Here is a 19771-nt window from a genome sequence, read left to right as displayed (position 1 = left end):
TTTTTAGCAGAAGCATGGAAATTGCCTACGGGATTGCCAATTCCTTCAGCCCTCCAGTACTTCAGCCCCAGAGTCTCCTGGCACTTAACCATCTTTCCTAAAAGATTCTGGCTTCACTCATCTATTCCCTTTACTTCAGAAGAGGAAAACTTAATATACTGATGCCACTCCCTACCTCAGCACTTTGGCTGCAAAACAGAAGTCATAAGTGAACAGCCACTGCTACTACTATGCTGCCTATTGCAGGACTCCCAACTAACCAAAATGATATTTAGTACCCATAACTCTTCAGAGGGATAATGGCAACAAAACAGGAGGGATAATAATAAATGAGGTAGAACTGGTTACAGTTATCTTGAACAATTATAGAGAAAAGTATTGATTATGAAGCACTGATAAAAATAATCTGTTAAACAACTTTGTTATTTGTTTTCTGAGAAACTCTTAGAGCACAAGTCATGTATACTGTGTAATAAGAGCTGTTCCATATTATGATGAAAACAATTTCTATAAACTTTTCAGAATGACTCATGCTAGCTTCCCAAAGTAAATAAATACCTTTTAACTTGACAGCTGACGCAATATGAAGCTGAGTGCTTCGTTCCACTTTTGTCACACTCAGATCCCAGAAAGAAAACATTTTAATGGTGAAGAACAAAATTCTCAATTTGGAAAACAGTAGGCTTACCCTCAAAGAAATGGCAACACTGCCGTGCTCCGCTGATGTCACCGGATTTGCTACACCCAACCTTATATCTTTTATTGTGTGCCATATAAAAGCAGATAGATTCTCACAGCAGTAATCAATTACAAACTACACATCACCTACAGTAACCTGTACTGCTAGTATTACCGCTGTCAATATAAAAAAATGGACTGCGGTGTAGGTAAACACGATGGGGATAAGTGTTTATGCCTCTCCTCTCTTTGACTGGAATGGTGACAGCTGGAGCAAGCAGGAAAGCAGAGGAAGACCAGCGTCTATCCCACTTTGTCCTGGTCCGTTGAGCTAAGCTGGCTCAGAGAGAGGAGTTTATGAAGCTGCATCCTCATCAGAGGCACAAGAGGCAGTGGGGCCGCCTGCGCTGCCATGGCGCGTACCACAAAGCCGGCTTTCTTCTCCGGCAGCGTGACTCAGAGCTATTCCAGGACAGTGTGCCTACACATGGGCTGTGGTCTCACTGCTACGCGATGCAAGGAGCCTGAAGGAAGGATTAACAAACCATGCGAACCGTGCAGCACAGACTGTCTCATACCTGGAGATATGTGGTTGATAATTAGCAATGCATATTTCTCCTCTCATTTCAGTTGTACTAGACAGGTTGAACTAATATTGAATTACTGTGGTTGTCAAACTGTTTAACGAATCACTATTGATTTATTTCATAGTTAATGTTACTTGATTTAAAGTATACAAAGAAACATTTTTAAAGCACCTAAGTACTCAGGGAACCTAAATTTCCACTAAAAGTCACTGGGAGTTTCATTCCTAATGACCCTGGCATATTTTAAAAAGTTTTAAGACGTCAGCATTAAATTCTTTACCAATCTTGCTGTTATGTTGGCTTTGAAGATGAGCACCGATGGGTAGCTATAACTCAAGACTGGCAGCACAGGTAGGCCCACATAGTCACCTGTAAACACTACCAACTTCTTCACATTAACTGGACAGATAAAAAAAGAGCTGACTATTGCGTAAGTCACTCAGCGAAGATGTAATACAAACAGCAGACAAAATGTTAGAAAACACACAGAATGAGACAGAAAGAAATATGAAAACAGAGGGAAATTAAAAGCATTCCACAAAAGCATCTGAGTTGTGGATAAACTTCTACTTGAGGTGATTTTGACTGTGATACCATTAAAATGTTCAGAACAGAGAGTAAAAAAATAGGACTGGGCATAATAGACACATTGAAAGTAATGCCAAGGATGAAGAGGTTCCTTTCTCAGCAGAAGGTGACGTTATAGAAAAAATATAAAATCTGAGCCTTCAGGACACAAAACTAAAAATTGCAGCTACTTTTTGGACTACTAAAAATAAAAGCATCCTAAGCCTTCCTTTTAAGTTAATGGTCCTTGTATCAGAACAGTGCTGCGAGCATCATGGCTCTGTGCCTGTCCTTGTGTCTCCAGGCCTTGCTCCTCCTTGCAGATCTGGTGTGGTAATACAAACAACTACAGCTTTTCAACAGAAAACACTTACAATATGTGATGATTTGGTATGAAGACTATTTGTTATTAGAGAATGTAGCAGCAAGGCAAAACAGAAAGGGCTGGAAACCCTCACATTTCAACAGCTGATCTTCGCTGAAATGAGTTTTTGGTTATGCTTGAACTTCGTTCCAAAACAACAAAGAAAACCCTCTTTCCCCAATACATTACTTTCCTAAAAATGGCATCTAACAATGTCAGGCCTACACTAAATTCAGTTAAAGTCAGTGGAAAGGCAAAGGAAGTCATTGGAAGCTGGATCAAGAGCAGGCAGCTTCAGCAGGAGACTAAGAAGGGATCATCCTTCAGTGACTTGGAAGGAATTCCCAAATTCCTCCATCTGTAATGGCTTTCTTTACAGGTCATGGACACAAGATGCCAGCAGGGCACTGTGGAGACAACTGCGGATTTCTGCTTGGCTCTTTGTTGGTCAGTTTTTCAAGCAGAAATATTACACATAATGTACACATTATGTGGCATTTTAAAACATTGCTCAGCGCTAGTCAAGGCTGTCCCTTACTGCCTTCGGTAACACTGAAGTTGAAGTCGGGGGGAGTAGAGGTGGGCCAGGTCCAAGTTGTTCCTAAAACCTCACCAGCAGAAATCAGGAAATTTTTTAAAATAGGAATAGGCATCACCGATGTGTTCATTTCTAACAAAAAATTCAAAGTAATCTACAAAGAATGCAAAAGCCTAATACTTTACTCAGTAAAGATACTTAGGACTATAAAAGCAAAATTATGCTGCTTTGATGTTGCTAACTCCTGTCTAAAACTATTACACAATCTAATTAGCTTAAGTTTTGTCCAAGTGTATTAAACTTTCCATTAAGCAACACAGCACCCAAGAACACAGCATGCAGGAGCCTGAATCTGCCTCACTGACACTGGTGGCAAAACTCCCACGGACTTCAAAAAAACAGGAGTAGGCATGGGCAGCTCTGATTTCCTGCTTTCCTCTCTATTTTCATTCCTCAGAGAAGGGATTTCTGCTTAAGGTTAGTGGTCTTTACACAGATTGCTACCACTGTGGTTTTTAATTTGGATGTGTTGTGTAACAGTACTAACATTAATGTTGTTTCGCATAGTAGAAGCAATTGAACACAGGAAATAGGCCAAAATTGTGACAATCAAGTAGTGGAAGTTGGAGCAAGCATAATCTTATTTGTATGTTAAGTGGAGAAAAGGTTATAAATTAATTGGGGCCTGAACTCTCAAAATTGCTTGCAAAATAAAAGAAGAAAGGAGAAGCAGGGGAGCTGAGCTGCTTAATAAAGACCAGTTCCCCTACTGAGGCAGCCCTATACAGTCATCTGACAAGACCTAGGATCAGTAGCACCCTTCTGAGAAAAGCAGCAGCTGCAGTCATAGAAAGTTTTGACAAAGCTGCAGAGTCATAAAAGGCAAAGAATTAATGAAAGAAAGAAACACATTTATAATTTATCTACATAAAATCCACAAATCGGCTTCACTTTCAAAGGTTTGTGCAAAATAATGGAGGACAAAGAAACATCTATGTCCATAGCCCATTCTGAACTCCTGTCTATGTTATTTTGAACAGCTGCCCTCTCATTAAGAGATGGAAACAGTATGACCAGAGGAAAAAATTAAACACAGACACAAAGTCAAGTATAGCTGTGATAAAGTTCTGTCTATTAAAGTAGTTAATAATCTACCAAAGTATTAGCTTGATATACTGCTGTCATCCAGAGATCTCACAGTATTAAAGGTGCTGATAATAATATGCACTTTTGGACTTGGCACTCTGTCTCTCATCACCATGTACATAAATGCATAATAAGCACAGTGTACTTTGGATTTCTGCAGCTCATAGAACACAGCAATGAAAGAATAACAATCCACTTCCATATTTTTGTTTTGTTTTGCTCTTCTCCAGAATGCAGTACAGTTTAAAATATTTATTTGGAAAACTCCTATTTTTAACGTGCCAAAAAAAGCCAGCTTCCTACCTCCCACTTCCAGCCTCTATTTCTTCTCTGAATCATTCTCTCTAACGATTCTTCCTCTTTCACTTGCAAGAAGACTAGGTGGGGAGACCGATAACAGAAGTTCCTTGACAAGGTAGCAGTATGGTAAATAAGGGTTGAAGCAAAGCAAAATGCATAGAAAAGGTTGGGAAAGGTTGTTTTGTTGTTGGGTCTTTTTTAACTGTTGTATAAAATACTAATCCAAAAGGTAAGGAAAAAAGATGTGATCTGAATGATAAGAATATGAATTCATGTAAAGAGAGGGAAAACTTCTCAAAGAGCAATTTAAAGAATTATGATAGTGCCTTAGAAATAAGAAGGCTATGATCTTGTGGAAAATTCAGAAAAGACAGATAAGGTTTAGTGAGTTAGACTAACATGTTCACTTCTGTAAAGGATAAAGTTAAGGCCATGATACTTATGGATTAGGTCTTAAATTTTAACTGTGGAGTGAAATTCTGTTCAGGTGAACATGAAGGTAAATGGAAGAAGGAGTACTTAAAAACTAAGGGAATTAGTGGAATGGCTAAAACCGCAACAGACTTATTCTTGACTATCCAAAATGGAGAAATAAGAAATTCTTTGGACAAATATTCACAGAAATAATTTATAGGAATATTTAATTAATAGAAACTGTATGAAATCATACTGTGAGCAAGTTACATACAAGAACTCAGCCATAACAGTTCAGTGGATCACCTGAGTAGTGAGAGATTAACATTACTTCCATCAGGGATTAAAAACTTCCAACCTGTAACCTGCTAATTTTTTATAGCCCAAAATGTTACTCTGGTGTCTTGTAGGATTTCCTTAGAATCCCACCCAGGACAAATACAAGAAAGTGGAAAACCTAACAAAGTATCTTGAAAGCAATGATTGGGAAGTATTAGGAAAAAAAGTTTGCTTTCTGGATCTTCAGAAATTCAACAGATTTCTCCCTCACAAAATCTAGAAACAGCTGAAAGACCTCAAAGAACTGGAAACCTGGTGACTAAACCCAGGAACACTGAAGACTACTGGGAAGCCGATCCTTATTTTGTTTCAGAAGGGAAGCAATGTACAACGATAGACATCTACTCAGAAGACCTAAAGCTGGGAGAACACCAACTTTTCCCAAATGTTTCTCCTGTAAGAGGTAAATGATGCATGAAAATATATGCAAGACATGAAAAATACATGAAAAAACAGCAAAAAATCCCATGTATATATATTTCTCTATATGTATATGTGCATATACAATGTGTAAAAAGTGTAATTTTTGTTAGTTGCCTATCATGTAGCTCAATTAAATTTTTAATTATCCCTCTGTTACCCCAACCGGGTTGCTAGGTTGGGCAGTCTCAACTTCTCTTTTTTTTTTCTTTTCTAAGAAAACATGCACAGCATAACAATCCTGATTATTTGGAGAACAGTAACATTTTGTGTGACATGATTAGCATTTATACTAAATTATTCCGAATGATGACAAAATGCCATTTGGCCTTGACACAAAGTGCACTAGAGCCCATGAGAAGACTTGTTTCTCATTAGACCAGGCCTCCCTTGAAAAACTTTATGACATATTACAAACATGTAATTCCATTGCCTCTGAAATTACAGATGATGAGCAAAGTAAATAGGAATGGGGTTACTTCCCAATAACAGTGATACATTATTAGAAGTAATTTAGTGCCATATTCACTGTATGTCAGAAGGGGAGGGCAAGGGCAAGGGCAAGGGCAAGGGCAAGGGCAAGGGCAAGGGCAAGGGAAACGGAAAGGGAGAGGGAAAGGGAGAGAGAAAGGGAGAGAGAAAGGGAAAAGGAAATGGAATTACTAGAATAATTTCTCTCTTTTCACTTCTTTTTTTTTATAGACTAGGAAGAAGAATCAAAATCCAGAGGACAGGATGGTGGGAAGGTGAGACAAGAAGAAATCGGGTCTGCAGTCTAAGGGAGAACGGATGCTGACAAGCTGGGCTGCTAGCCTCATAGAAGATGCAGGAATAAGGATGGGCAAAGCTTTACATTCCTCAGCAGTCTTGCATTGTTGGTAACACCTGAGGCATGGTCTCCACTTAAAAGGTTTTGCTGGTATAACCATATCATTTAGAAGTGTGAAAAAAAATCCCACTCACATCACTACACCCTACTGTAAATGTAGGTCAAGCAGCAAAATAGCCCATTCAGAGACTGGGTTTACCCTATACCAGTTAAATGGTTTTGCCAATGAAAGCTGTCTTTCTGCTGTGGGTGTGTGGGAAGGAGATGGTACCTTTTACAAATCTTTTCACGTCTAGGTAAACTCTGTAGAAAACTGGAAGCATCAGTAACTACTTCCTGATGGCAAATTGGGAATACTGGGCTATCTCTGAAATTAAAAAGCCCAGCTGTTACCATGGCAGTTCTCAAGAGTCAGCAGTTAAAGTCTTTTCCTACAGGACTTTTGCCTACACTGCAAAGAGGTACATCCCATACTCACTTGTTGCCCCTTCCTCACAAGACTAATTACATTTTGGTTTCCTCTCCTTAATTTGGTCCTAAGATTTGCTCCCTCCCCATACATCCCTCAGAAATCAGTGTGCTGCTTTCAAAGAAATCCCCCGAGGCGCAATTTTCAGGGGGTGTGACCCATCTAACTTTCTTTGGCTGCCTTTGAGGCTGTCCCAACTCCAGTGCCTCCAAGCCCAGCAGAAGTCAGGAAATGAGAGCATATGGTAAATAGCTTAACTCACACTAGTTTGGCTTTGAATTCTATCATGATTTTTCAGTGTTTTGCATCTAGTAAGATGTCTGTTAACTCAAAAGGCTCTGGTTCAAGAGAATAAATGCAGTGACAGTGGATAGATACCAGCATACCAAAGCTTGTTGCTAAAGAAAGCTGGGTGTGCCATACCATGTATATATGATATATCTATTCAGTTTTGTGACAGATGAAACCTGAGCTCTGAAAAAATGATCTGTTAAGGTTTAAAGCTCAGTAGGTTTAAACCAAAACAAACACAATAACCAGTATTAGGTTTCTGAGCACATCCAGAGCACTCAGCTCACCATCAGTCATATATTTACAGACTGGCAGCATACGCCCAATAATAGACAACGAATCCAATAATGGACAGTAAAGCCTGTTGTAAAGCCACTTGTAATAGCAGCCATTGCCTCTATCAAGAAAATGTCTTTAAAAACGTTACTTTGGAAGACTTCTTTTCTCTCTTACTCCCGCTTTTATGGAGCCAGGGTGGATGCTATAAAAGAAATAAACATTAATTAGGGTGGGCTAATTCTCAAAAGGAACGTAGCATAAACATCTTCCCCCTTCATTTACCTGATATTGACCACATACACAGTGTAATTCCAGTTCTGGAAAGTACGGTTTAGCTGAAAAACAGGAAGACATTGATCACATGAATGGTGAGATGTTAATGGGGCTCTTTGTTTCTTACAACAGAGTTAGAATTTTACCCCTCTCCCCCTTGAGAAATCCCCTTCCGTTTTTCAAAGCGAAGAGAACACTCTCCCATTTCAGTGAGGTGATTGTTATATTAGATGTACAACTGGTAGTGAGAGAGGTGGGCTTTTTTACTGACAGAAGGAAATCTCTATAAGGTCATGACACAGTGTATAGGTGAGTGCACAGGATGCTGAACTTTTCCTTTTCTCCCTCTCTTCCTCACCGTAATTTCTCAGAAACACTTTGATTAGAAAAGATTTACTGACAAAACTACAGGGTCAATTTGCACCTAAAAGTCTACAACCTTATGATGATCTTTTTTTCAGACCTTTGTACTATTTATTTTGAGTGGGCAATGGCTGCTCAGTTTTCCCCCTGCGAGACGATTCTGCTAGGGCCAAGTGACACCTTTCTAGATGTCCTGGTTTTGGCTGGGATGGAGTTAATTTTCTTCCTAGTAGCTGGTATAGTGCTGTGTTTTGGATTTAGTATGAGAATAATGTTGATAACACAGGGATGTTTTAGTTGTTGCTAAGTAATGTTCACACTGGTCCAGGACTTTTGAGCTTCCCATGCTCTGCCAGGTGCACAAGAAACTGGGAGGGGGCACAGCCAAGATCGTTGATCCAAACTGGCCAAAGGGCTATTCCATACCATGTGACGTCATGCTCAGTATAGAAACTGGGGGGAGTTGGCCAGGGGGTTGTGATCATTGCTTGGGGACTGGCTGGGCATCAGTCAGCGGGTGGTGAGCGGTTGTATCACTTGTTTTTTTCCCTGGGTTTTGTTCCTCTCTTGCTCTTTTGTGGTTTTCCTTTTCATTACAATTTTTTTTTCCCCAATTATTAAACTGTTCTTATCTCAACCCACGAGTTCTCTTACTTTTGCTCTTCCAGTTCTCTCTTCCATCCCACTGAGAGGGCAGGGTGAGCGAGCAGCTGTGTGGTGCTTAGTTGCTGACTGGGGCTAAACCACAACACTAGATTCTTTGGCTCAGGCACCTACGTACTTCACCTGGCTACTGCTGCTAAGAGAACAACTTTGGCAGGTGTGGCTGCATTTCTGGTTTGTAGATGACTCTAGGTGGTTTCTCATCCTTAGCTTCTGAAAGCTGAAAGCCTCCAGGTTTATTAAAAGAAAAATAAAGAATAATTGCCATATATTTATGATATCATATTTTCATGTAAGTAGTTGGTATAAAGACTACTTACAAATTGTGTGAGTACCGCTATGTGAACTGTCAAAAAGGACAGAGAATATCTTTATTCAGACATGAGAAACTTTCAGGGACAGGACCTTCAAGAATCCTTCACCCGGAGGGTCCAGGAAGGAGCTTATGTCTTCTAAAATGGCCTGAAAAACCATGGGCTACTAGAAACAACTGACCTATGGCAGAAGACTTATGAAGTAGAGAATATCAGGGTAACTTGGAAAAGTGTATTGCCTCAAAGAAACGAATACTGCCTGTTTTTTTATTATTTCTATCACAATATGACTTCAAAACCACATTAGTATTTGGGGAGAAAAATTTCACTCTATATAGTGATGTTGGAATTTAGACATCTACCTCTTTCAGTGGACAATTCTGATCTCTCCATACTTTCCAAAATCTCAACTAATATCTACATTTCTTAAGAAGCTGGCTGGTATAGTGGAGACATTTAAAAATTTTACCCATAGTGCCTAATAGCCCCAGCTAGATCTGAATTCATTACTACACAAATCAATAATAGAAAGATTGTCAGAGAACACATATTAATTTAAGAATTTATTTGGTATTTTCTCTTTTTTTTCCTTTTCAGATTGACAAAATCAATGGGGCAGATTCATATACGTAATCACACAGGAAAGAAAACTGAACTTACCCATCCTGCAACCACATTCTGTACTTCTGACGCTAAGTTGGAGCTGGAACTAACAGTTATAGATATCCTGTAGAACAGCCCACCTGTCCATTAAAAACAGCATTATAATGTTAGAAACTGAGCAAATTTACCTTTCTAATAATGAGACTTTAGTTTCATGATGAATAAAAAGATTGGGCTGAACCCCAGATACAGGGACACCTCAAGCTCTTGTTGGCATTATACAAGTTTGGAGTGAACAAGCCCTGCAGGCTTGGGCCCATTCTCACTAGTCCTGTCGAATTAGACAAGAATTCCCCCCCGCTCCTGTCACATTTTTAGAGACGCTTCAAATGTGATGTGGAAACTCACAAACAATGTACGTGTAAATAGTATTTTGCATATGCCTTTAATGCGGTGTGTAAAAGCAAGATCATGAAAGTGTCATGAATTTAAAAAATAATCATAATTACTGAAGTCTGTAACACAGATCAATTCTGCTCTCAGTCCTATTGTTATAATCCAGAATTCAAATACTGCAGATTAGATTTAAAACTTTGTGAGAGCAGATAGGGTTCATCAATTGAAAGTAACAAGATAACTGTGGACAGAATTAGATGGGAGAAGGGATATCCAGCTCTTGTTTTCACAGCACAGTCTTTGCTCTCAGGCCTGGCATTGGCCAAATAGTAGAAGAACTCACATTAGCTTTACAAAACCAGCAGCTGAACAAACCATCTTTCAGTCACAATACGTGTAACACTTGGCTTGGAGCAATTTTATATTCAGTAAAATTGGTTTGAAATGGCACCGGGTAAATGTAAATTCTCTTTAAGCTCATGAGTTGGTAGGCAACATTACAAGATTTCACATCTAATAAATAACGTCAGATCATCTCATAGTTATGCTCTGTGTTAGAAGTCTATACTTTTCACAAGTCAATTTTTTTTCATAAAGCTACTAAAAATTCTGTACGCTCTGGTTGGATAAAATTTCCCAGGATGCGGGGGAGATTTAAGAGCTTCTGGATCAATTCACTCGCATGTATGCGCACATGTGGCATTGCTTGGTTCAGGGCTGTTACCAAATGAAGTTGTGGGTCTTGATCACAGATACATGTTTTTATATAAATCTTATGTAAACCTTATGGAGCTACTACATAGGACGGAACAGGACATGACAACAATTATACAGAAATCCCTTTCTGTCTCTTGATTGTGAAGGAACTGCTCTATCTTTCTGAGTCTAAATAAAAGACCTTTTATTCTAGTTATGTACATGTGGAGCAAATTTCATCATTTTACAACTTCATAGATAATCATTTTACAAGAGCTTGAAATAAAAGTATCTGGAAAAAAAATTGGAGTCAGTATTTTCTGATTTAATTGTGCATATTGGTTACTATCTTATTCATGAGCTGGCTTGAGTATTGTTCTTTCTTCTCATTATGGAACTGATCCTATGATCACTGAGATTAGTATGAAAATCCCTCTGCAATAAAATACTAAAGAATCCATTTCTTGCAGGAAGATGCTTTACCAGTTACCTTCTTTGGTAAACTGAGATTAAATTTTAGATACGAGTAGAATGAACTTGCTTGCTTTTTGATTTATTGTCTTATTCTCCTCCCCTAACTCAGCAGACACACAAATTTGGTGTGCAGTTTAATCTGAAAATGTATTTTAGTTTGTTATTATTACTGCGATAGTTTCAAATAAAAAAGAGGAAAAAAAGTCTTTGGAAGTAGAAAATTGGACTTTGGGCAATTTGAAAACACTTGCAAGACTTGGATCTCATTCATATGTATATATCTCTGTATATACATATATTCAGTTTTATATGTATAATGTACCTTTTATATGTGCTATGCAGATACACACATACAGAAAGTGCGCATTATATATATATATTCTCACACATTCATATATAATCATATATATAATTATAACCTTATTTATATAATTATGTATATGGACAAAATCACCTTAATATAGGAATATGCAAAGTATTTTTAAAATTGAACATAGTAACTACAAACTAGTCAACAGCTTCAAGATCTCCACCAGATGGTGACCCAAAGCATGTTTTAATGAGGTGAAAAAAGAACAAGAACAAAGAACTAATCTACATTTTAAAAAACTCTCAGGAGACTGCAGTGGCAGATAGTGAAAACTAAAAATGATTTCTCACTCTCCAGATTAAACAGTGGAAATCCCACCTCAAAATGCTGAATGAAAAAAAATATTTTTATGGGCAGAAAGTTGATGAAAAGTAGCCAAAGATAATTTGAAAAAAAAAGAGGAAAAAAGAACCTGGAAAAACAATTCTCCCCACACCCACCACCGACTACAAAAATATAACGATCAATGAAAAACTAGGACTGGTTTTTTTAATTCTGTTAGGCAAATTATCCACAAGTTTCTTTTGGAAAGTCTTTGCTTTTTGAAAGTTAAATCTTCAAAAATATATGAATACGGTAAGTGAGAAACATGCATACAATCTCAAACAATAAAATGGCATAAAAATATATAGAATACATGGCAACCCAATATATTATGCTCACAGTCTCATGAGAGCTGTCTTAGAGAAGTACACAAAAATTAGAAATCACACATTAATGACTTTTACTATGACTAAGATGTTACAAATTCCCTTCTACTATAATTAAATTACTATTCTAAATTTTTTTCATATGCTAAATGGATCTATATCTAAAGGATGAAAGTCAGCTACTTCTATGTTCAGTCTACCAACTGAATATCTAATAGATAAGATGATCCGTTTGTTTTCTACATCTAACTTAATGGCTTGACATACTGTAGTTGACCTCAGGTCGACACAGGCAGCCCAGCTCATTGATGGAATAACATAAGCACGATAAAAACACTGCAGGAGAGCTAGTAAGTTGATTCAGTGGTGGGTAAGGGCTGGCATTTTGGTTTGTCCCAGATGATAAATTGGCCAAGGAATGAATATGTGCCGAAACTGATGACTGATGGTACGTTACAGAAGAAACTGGCATTTGGGACTGCATGAGAGAGTGATGGATTTCTGCTCCAGTTGTCGTCAGAGTGCCGTTCAAGATGGTCTCTTTGTGCTGAATAATAACTCCACTGTATGAAGATGGCAAAGGTATTGCATCATTCATTATTGCAGTTCTTGTTGATTCCAGAATAGAGGAGAGATTTGCAAAATGTCCATAATCAGCATTTTCAAAATCCAAGGCATGAGTACCAACAATATTCAGAGAAGATATTCCTTCTCTGTGCTTGCTAAAGGATCCATGCACCTCCCCTTCCGAATCCCATTCAGAAAGCATCAATATGTTTGTTGACATCAGAACAGCAGAATTCCTTATGTTTTCATTATCATCACTGATTTCTTGTTCTGATGCCCATAGAGAGTATCTCAGATTGTCCCCTTGATTTTCAATGGAGTTTTGTCCTAAAACAGTTAGATGACTTCTCGCTGTTACTGTTGCTGGCAAGCTTAATTCTGCTACATCCCACTGAGGTATGAGGCTTGGCGAAATTGTACCAAGATGGTTCTGAAAACTTTGTGGGAGAGGAGGTGTCGAATAGCTGTTAGGAGGTACACCGACTCTGAATTTTGAGTCTGAATGAAGAAGGTGCCTTAATTCCATAGACAATGTCATTGGAAGGAAGTCAGAACTCATCGAACTGATGTTTTTTAAAAAAACATCTGCATCTATTTGAACTTTACTTCTTGCTTTATCAATAGTATTTGTTACAGCATCATTCACTGAAAGATTTTGAGACTGCGGTGATCCATGTGTTCTTGTACTGTTTACCAAACTCTTAACTGGTGTATTGATCAAGAAAGAAGCTTGGCTATCCCTTGAACATGAAGGCTGGGTTCGTGAATGTGTTGGAAGGACAGAAACAAGCTGTGGCCTATTGTTTAGGAAGGTCATGTTGGTTTGACCACTTGCTATGTCAGTTCCAATTTGCATGTGCAAACTATCAAATATAATTAATTTTTCTGTGGAGTTTTCAAGTACCTTATCAAAGGGACTTACCTGTACCTGTACAGAGGGTTGACTCAAAGGTGCTTCCAGGGAAGGGAAAGGAAAATTAAAATAAAATTCACTGTTGGAAGACATGGTTAGGTTTGCAAAGTTCATTGTTGAGTGCAACTGTGATATTGTCCTGCCATTACTTTTTGAAATTCTCTTTGAAAGGCCTGAAATAAATGAACTAAAGATTTGTGTTTCCAAAGCTGATGCATGACTAGAGAAGTTCATTTCTTCAGCCCTGTGACCTAATAATCTCATGACAGATGTTTGTTCAGAGATACTGTCAGACTTAGCAGGTGAACTAATGGATGGCAATCTCTCTGTTGGGGAAGAAAGCAGTTTATTAAATGAGAGCCACCAATTTTCTGATGGCTCCCCAGAAAACACTTGAGATGCTTCTTTCAAATGACAGGAAATAGTCCAGAAACTTGCTGTTAAAGAAGGGGAAATATCTACATATTTTGTTGGAAAATCCAAGTAACCTGAGTCCCAGGAGTTGCCAACTGTATTCGTGTTCTCTGGCTCTAATATGGAAAAAGCTGATTCTTCATTTTGAGTACTATCATGAAATGCATCTAAATTATTCTCCAGTACTCCATTTCTGAGGGTCTCACTTGGCTTTTGAAAATATACTGAATGTTTTAAATAATGAGACCAGTAATTGCTATTAGGTATAAATATGCTGCCACTTTCCAAATATATGTCAGTCAACGATTGTTGATAAACAGGCAGGGTCGTTACAACATGCTTAAATGCTGAGCTTGTCCAGCCTGTTCCTACCAAAAGTGCTGAAAATGTTAGTAGTTCTCTACTGTGTCCTAGGACTGAATTTGTCAGTTGGATGTCAGGCATGAATTTTGTGTATGCTTTTTTCATGTTTTGAAAAGAAGTTGTTGGGTTTGCACATGGAGTCTCCACAGAGGTTAAATTTGTAATGCCTCCTGAATGATGTTCCTTAATGTGCATAGATTTTCTAAACTGAAATTCACTGTTTGCTGCTAACACAGAAAAAGGTTTCCTATCAGCATTGCCTTCTATCATTTCCAGGTAAAAATTTTCAGGTGCGAAGTCTAGCAAATCAAGCCTACTTTTTTGGAATGATAATTTCTCCTCTGTAGGTGATATAGATAAGATAGAAAGAGAATGATGTCTGTCTTCTTGAATGTCAGAGGTGATATGATGATGAAATACAGTCTCACTCCACCAACTCACAGGCTCCAAGACATTGCTTATATGCATGAAATTGGTTGTGCCGCTGTTGGAGGACGAAATCCACACAGTTTCTTTTTTGTGTTCATAAGCAGTGCTGCTGCTGCTAAGGGGAGAGCGGAACGCTGACTCAGAGTCAGAATCATTGAGCCCATCTGCCAAAGTCAGTGCTAGCTCTGCATTAGGACTTCTGTTTTGAAGAAGAGGAACTGCTGCGTTCACAGAAGAAGGCTCTGTAACAGCATCTGCTGCATCAGAAGTGCCATGAAATGAACTTCTAGAATAATTCAAAATATTTTCATTTGGTAACCGATTCATCACAGTATTATCTAGGTTGATTTTTTCTGTAAAAGCAGCCAAGATATCACTGCCGGTCTCCTCCGAAGCAGCTGATGTGGACACAGTTGGAAGAAACAAGCTGTACGTGTTTTTTCTCTCTGGCTTCTCATCTGCTGAGTTTTTACTGAAATGGAGAGGCCTTTGTTTCACTGGCCAAATAATTGGGGTTGAGATAATTCCTATCTTTTTGACCCCTTCTATCTTAGACTCTTGCTGCCTCTGTGGTCGTGAATGGGAGGATTCAGGTGAATTTCTCTTCATTCTGAAGATAGCTGTAGCAGGAAGTCTGAATTCCTGCAGGTCTGCGTGTAGTAAGCCACATAGTTAATGGATTAAAGAAAATATATGCAACTTAACTCTCTGTTCTTGGCTGTCTGCTCTTGGTCTAAAAATCAACTTACCAAGAGGGGAAAATGATGCCAGTTAGCTGAGTGAAAGTTTAATTTGCTTCTCCTGTAAAGGAATTTGGCTTATTTTTCTTAGTCTTTCTACTTTCTCTTGGGAGTTTCAAAGCCAAAGAAAGGACTTAATTGTCCAGTTTTTATTCATACTAACATTAATAAGGCATTCAGTTCCTTCTGTAGTTACAAAAATCAGAGTTAACTGCTCATGGTGAACATAGAGTGAGTGGCTCCACAGAAAGAAAAAAGCACAATTTGGAAGAAATTTTCAGTATTTTCTTCTTACTTCTGCAGCTTAGTAAATCCAAACAGGCTGAATTCAGATAAATTCTTTCGCAGTGTGTACTGTACTGCCTGATTGCCAATGTAAAAGAAATGATCTGCCAAGAGAACAAAGACTCCCAAGAATTTTAAATCCTACAGTAATAAATGATGCATTTGGGGGAAAACAAAGAAAAACCACAAAAAACCCCCAGATTCTAATTTACTTCTGTGGAGCACACCGAAGAAATAAATCTTTACAAAAAATATCCTGAAGCCTCAGATTAAAATTGCAGAAATCTATCTCTCTGTTGCTAATGATGTTTAACAACTATCTTTAACAAACTAATAAATATTTTAGCAGTGCCTCACAAAATGATGCTCAGTCTCTAGGAGACAGTGATATCATAGAACTTGAGAAAACCTCAAAAGAAATCCCTACTTTTTTCCTGTGCTAATAATAGGCTGATTTACTACCTTATTTTTTCCCTTAATCTTTCTAAATGAAAAGTAAATGATATCTGATGCTGTCAACATTTTCCCTAGTAAAGTCTGATCCAGCTCTTTTTGAAGTCAGTGGAAAGATTCCTGTTGACTCAGTGGAAGTGGCTTTGCTCCATAGGAACGATTCCACTTGGCTCCTGCGCCTGACTAGTGAGGAACAGACAATCCCAGCATACTACCACCCTGGCTGCACAGGCGGCCGCTACACAATGCCTCAGAATTTGCAGCCTTAAAACATTTCAATTGCATGGTTCTTTTCAGATGCTTTTTACAAACCCCTCTCCTTTCCCTCGTTCTTTGCATGGGTAAATACAACGGGTGACACAAAGTGAGTCCCTTTCCTACAAGAGCCAGGTAAACGTGATACAAATAAACACCAAGTTTGGTTCTGTTCTCATTTACACCGTTCTTACGTGGTCCAGTGAAGTTACTCCTGATTTACTTCAATGTAAATGAGATCAGAACTGAGACATGACCCTTGACATTATGATACTATGAAAAACACACCTTAAAATACAATAAATTTGCTCTAGACACAGTACAAGGAAAAATATAACACAGGATTTCTTACCATTGTTTGGCTTATCGTTTCTATTAGTATCAGGCATGTTAGTGGTGACAGTGGGTGGTGTAGGAGTAGTAGCATTTACAGTAGCTGGTAATAAAGATGAGAAAGAGGTGAACTTGAATGAAATATGAATGTTAATAAGGTAAGACAAAATGGGAACAATGCATGACAACGTAAAATGAAAACATCTACACACAATGCCATAAATGTTAAATAAACACATTATTTTTTCTGCACAAAGTGATGAATGATATGAACTGTGGTCCCAATCTTGCAATCTTCACTTTCACTGACTTCAGCGGGAGTTTTGCCAGTGTAAAGTTTGCAAGATCAGTCCTGTACTGCTTTCATAAACTCAAAATCCTCTTATGAGAGCTTCAGATCCAAACATCTGTGCAAAGACCAGAAAATAGATCTTCTAAGTTCTAAGATGCATGCACTTAGAATATTGCTTGTGAAAAGAGTAATTGTCCCTACTCAGGGACTGAAGATGACAAACAAATGAGAAACTACAATGCTCATGTAAGGATCCAGTTAACTCCATTGAGCTCCATACAATGAAAAGAATTGAAATCAGGCTTGGAATAATTGAAGTGGAATATATATTTTGAAAGCTTCATGCAGGATCTCAGCTGTACTGTTCCCACTGACACTAACAGGAGTCACCCCACACAACTCTGGCAAATGTTTCCCAGGAGAACCAGCTAAAACACTTTTCAAAATCAGAGTGAGGAGCCAAAACTGCAAATTTCCCCCCCAGCGTACTGGGAGGGTATACATGCTAGACGAATTAAAAGATCATGCCACTAAATTTTTAAATAATAGTTTGGAAAATAATTTAATTTTATCTACTAACTCCCAGGGAATGCAAATCCACTCACTGACAGATTTCTTTTTTCCTGAAAACGTCTTTTAAAGTCTGCAAGTTGGTGCAGTATAATCTCACAGTGTTACATGGCTTTTGAAGATTTTGACCAAGAACCAACCTGGAAAGATTAAGCAATTGTGTTTTAGGCAAGAAATTGCACTTCTGATTTTTTTGTGAGGTTGTTTTAGCTAACCTTTTAAGTCTGAAAGTCATAAACTCAGGTCTCAGTTTAGGGAGCAGGTTCATGTTCAGGTTTTAGTGAAAAAATAAACTTAGGGAAAGAGAAGGCAGAGTTGGACACTGCAGCAAACCGGTTCTAACTGGGAAAGGGAGTATATAAAGTGACACCCTATAACACGAAAAAGCTCTTCTGTGTAACTTCAGGGCTATATGGTCTGAGAAACAAGTTATAAGGCTTCTTACTGATTGTATCCACCAGTCAGCGCTGCTAAAGGAGGCATCTTCCAGTGAATGAAAATATTTGCTAAGCATAATGGGGAAAACAGCTTTTTCATCAGACAGTAGCTGACATAATCCAGCATCCACAAACTTTGTTACTGGTGCTATTGCACAACACACAACAAACAAACAAACAAGGAATCCAAACTGGCCTCTCAGTTTAAAATAAGTCTGCAATGCTGACAGAAATAGACAGACAGGCATCTTTTTATGATTTTCATTATTATGACAATAATGATGGTGATGATGAACAGGGTAAATCTGATCTGCCACTTCCAAAGTGACAAACACAGAACACCAGCGACACTTTACCAAACGCTTTTCAGAGAAGGAAAGGCTATTACCTTGGCGAAAGTACTCATAGTGTTTATTGAAGATGTGATGGTCTAAGAAGTTAAGAGAGGCAAGTTTGAAAGGTAGCATCTTTTATTAGAGGCAATATCTTCTACTAGACAAGTTAATAAAGCTGGAAAAAAGGATGAGGCTTTTAGAAACACAGGCTTGTTTCGCTGAAAGTGTGCCCATTTCTGCAGCTGTATTAGCTGACCTAGTGAAAGATATTCTCTCTCCTTTCACACCATGCCATTTTGACAGAGGAAAATGCTCAGAGTTCTTCCAAGAGAATGCACAAAATTCTTTATATGGTGGCTGTATTACCCTTCACATATAAAAAGACCAATACTGAATAATTGTTGCTGTCACATTTACCTAAGTTATTTGAATAGTAGTATTTAGATCATATTGTGCTTTGTGAATATGATGCCTGAAAGCTACTGTTTGAAATCTGATTATGGACATAACTGTCATTTCACATTCCCTGTGGAGACCAGTACAATATGCTCCAAGAACCTGAACCAAATTTACCTCAGGAAAATCTGGGAGAAGTATACTGAAGACTGACACAGATCTCTTATGGGCTTCCCAAGCATTTTCCTTTTTATTTTTAAGCTAAATCTGATTTACTTGTAAATATCAGTTTTGAAAGAGTTCTGAGACTTCCTCCTCCCCTTTTATATTTTATTATCTCCTGTCTGCTTCTTCCACCATTCAGCCTGAAAAGGGTTACAGAGCTAGATGTTATTTTTGGTGCAGCTGCTGCTGTGATTAAAGTTTAACATAGCATGCCACCTCATTAGGAGGTCTGTGTTCATGAAGGAAATGGGTTGATGTTGTTCATGTCGAGCATTTTTATAGAATTTCAGCCTCTAAGCAGAGCAGAAGGAATTAACTGTCCTTGCATGTCCAACAATTCCCGTGGCACGGAAATCTTTAGGGTTCACCTATTCTTTTCATTCAGCTGAGCTGACCTTTAAGGACACCTAATGAATTCTTATACGTGGTGATTTTTACACTATTAAACCATCACTAAGTGCTGTAACAAGCATTTCATTAACCAATAGCTGCTGGATTTTGCAGTTTGATGTTAAATTTTTACCTGCTAATCTCAAAGTATCTAGCCTCAAAATAGCTTATTGAAAAAATGAATAATAGTCAGTTCCTTTATTTATATCTGCATATTTTTTATTTACAGATGTACCCATTTCTTATCCTGGTTAATATTTTACTGTCAAAATGTGCCGGAGGAAAAGAGATGGAGAGAGAAATGAAAGCAGTTGATTAATTCAGTTTTGATATAATGGAGACTATTTGGAA

The 19771-nt window shown here is 38.1% G+C and overlaps 1 protein-coding gene across 5 annotated transcripts in view; it reads right to left on the bottom strand.

The window, feature by feature from the left end:
- ADGRG6 (adhesion G protein-coupled receptor G6) overlaps positions 1-19771 on the bottom strand; it is a 115982-nt gene that overhangs the window by 40025 nt on the left and 56186 nt on the right. For 4 of the 5 annotated variants that reach the window (XM_072855982.1, XM_072855986.1, XM_072855983.1 and 1 more), the window contains 4 exons: positions 16795-16878; positions 9495-9577; positions 7504-7556; positions 7370-7423 (listed from right to left, as the gene is read on the bottom strand). In XM_072855982.1, coding sequence (XP_072712083.1) covers positions 7370-7423; positions 7504-7556; positions 9495-9577; positions 16795-16878 — 274 coding nt within the window. The remainder of the gene's footprint in view (positions 1-7369; positions 7424-7503; positions 7557-9494; positions 9578-16794; positions 16879-19771) is intronic. The other variant, XM_072855985.1, reaches the window with a different exon arrangement.

This window comes from Ciconia boyciana, chromosome 3 (assembly GCF_034638445.1).
Source record: "Ciconia boyciana chromosome 3, ASM3463844v1, whole genome shotgun sequence".
Lineage (NCBI taxonomy): Eukaryota > Metazoa > Chordata > Aves > Ciconiiformes > Ciconiidae > Ciconia > Ciconia boyciana.
Note: the sequence above shows the minus strand (reverse complement) of the source record. Positions and strands in the feature narration are given on the sequence as shown.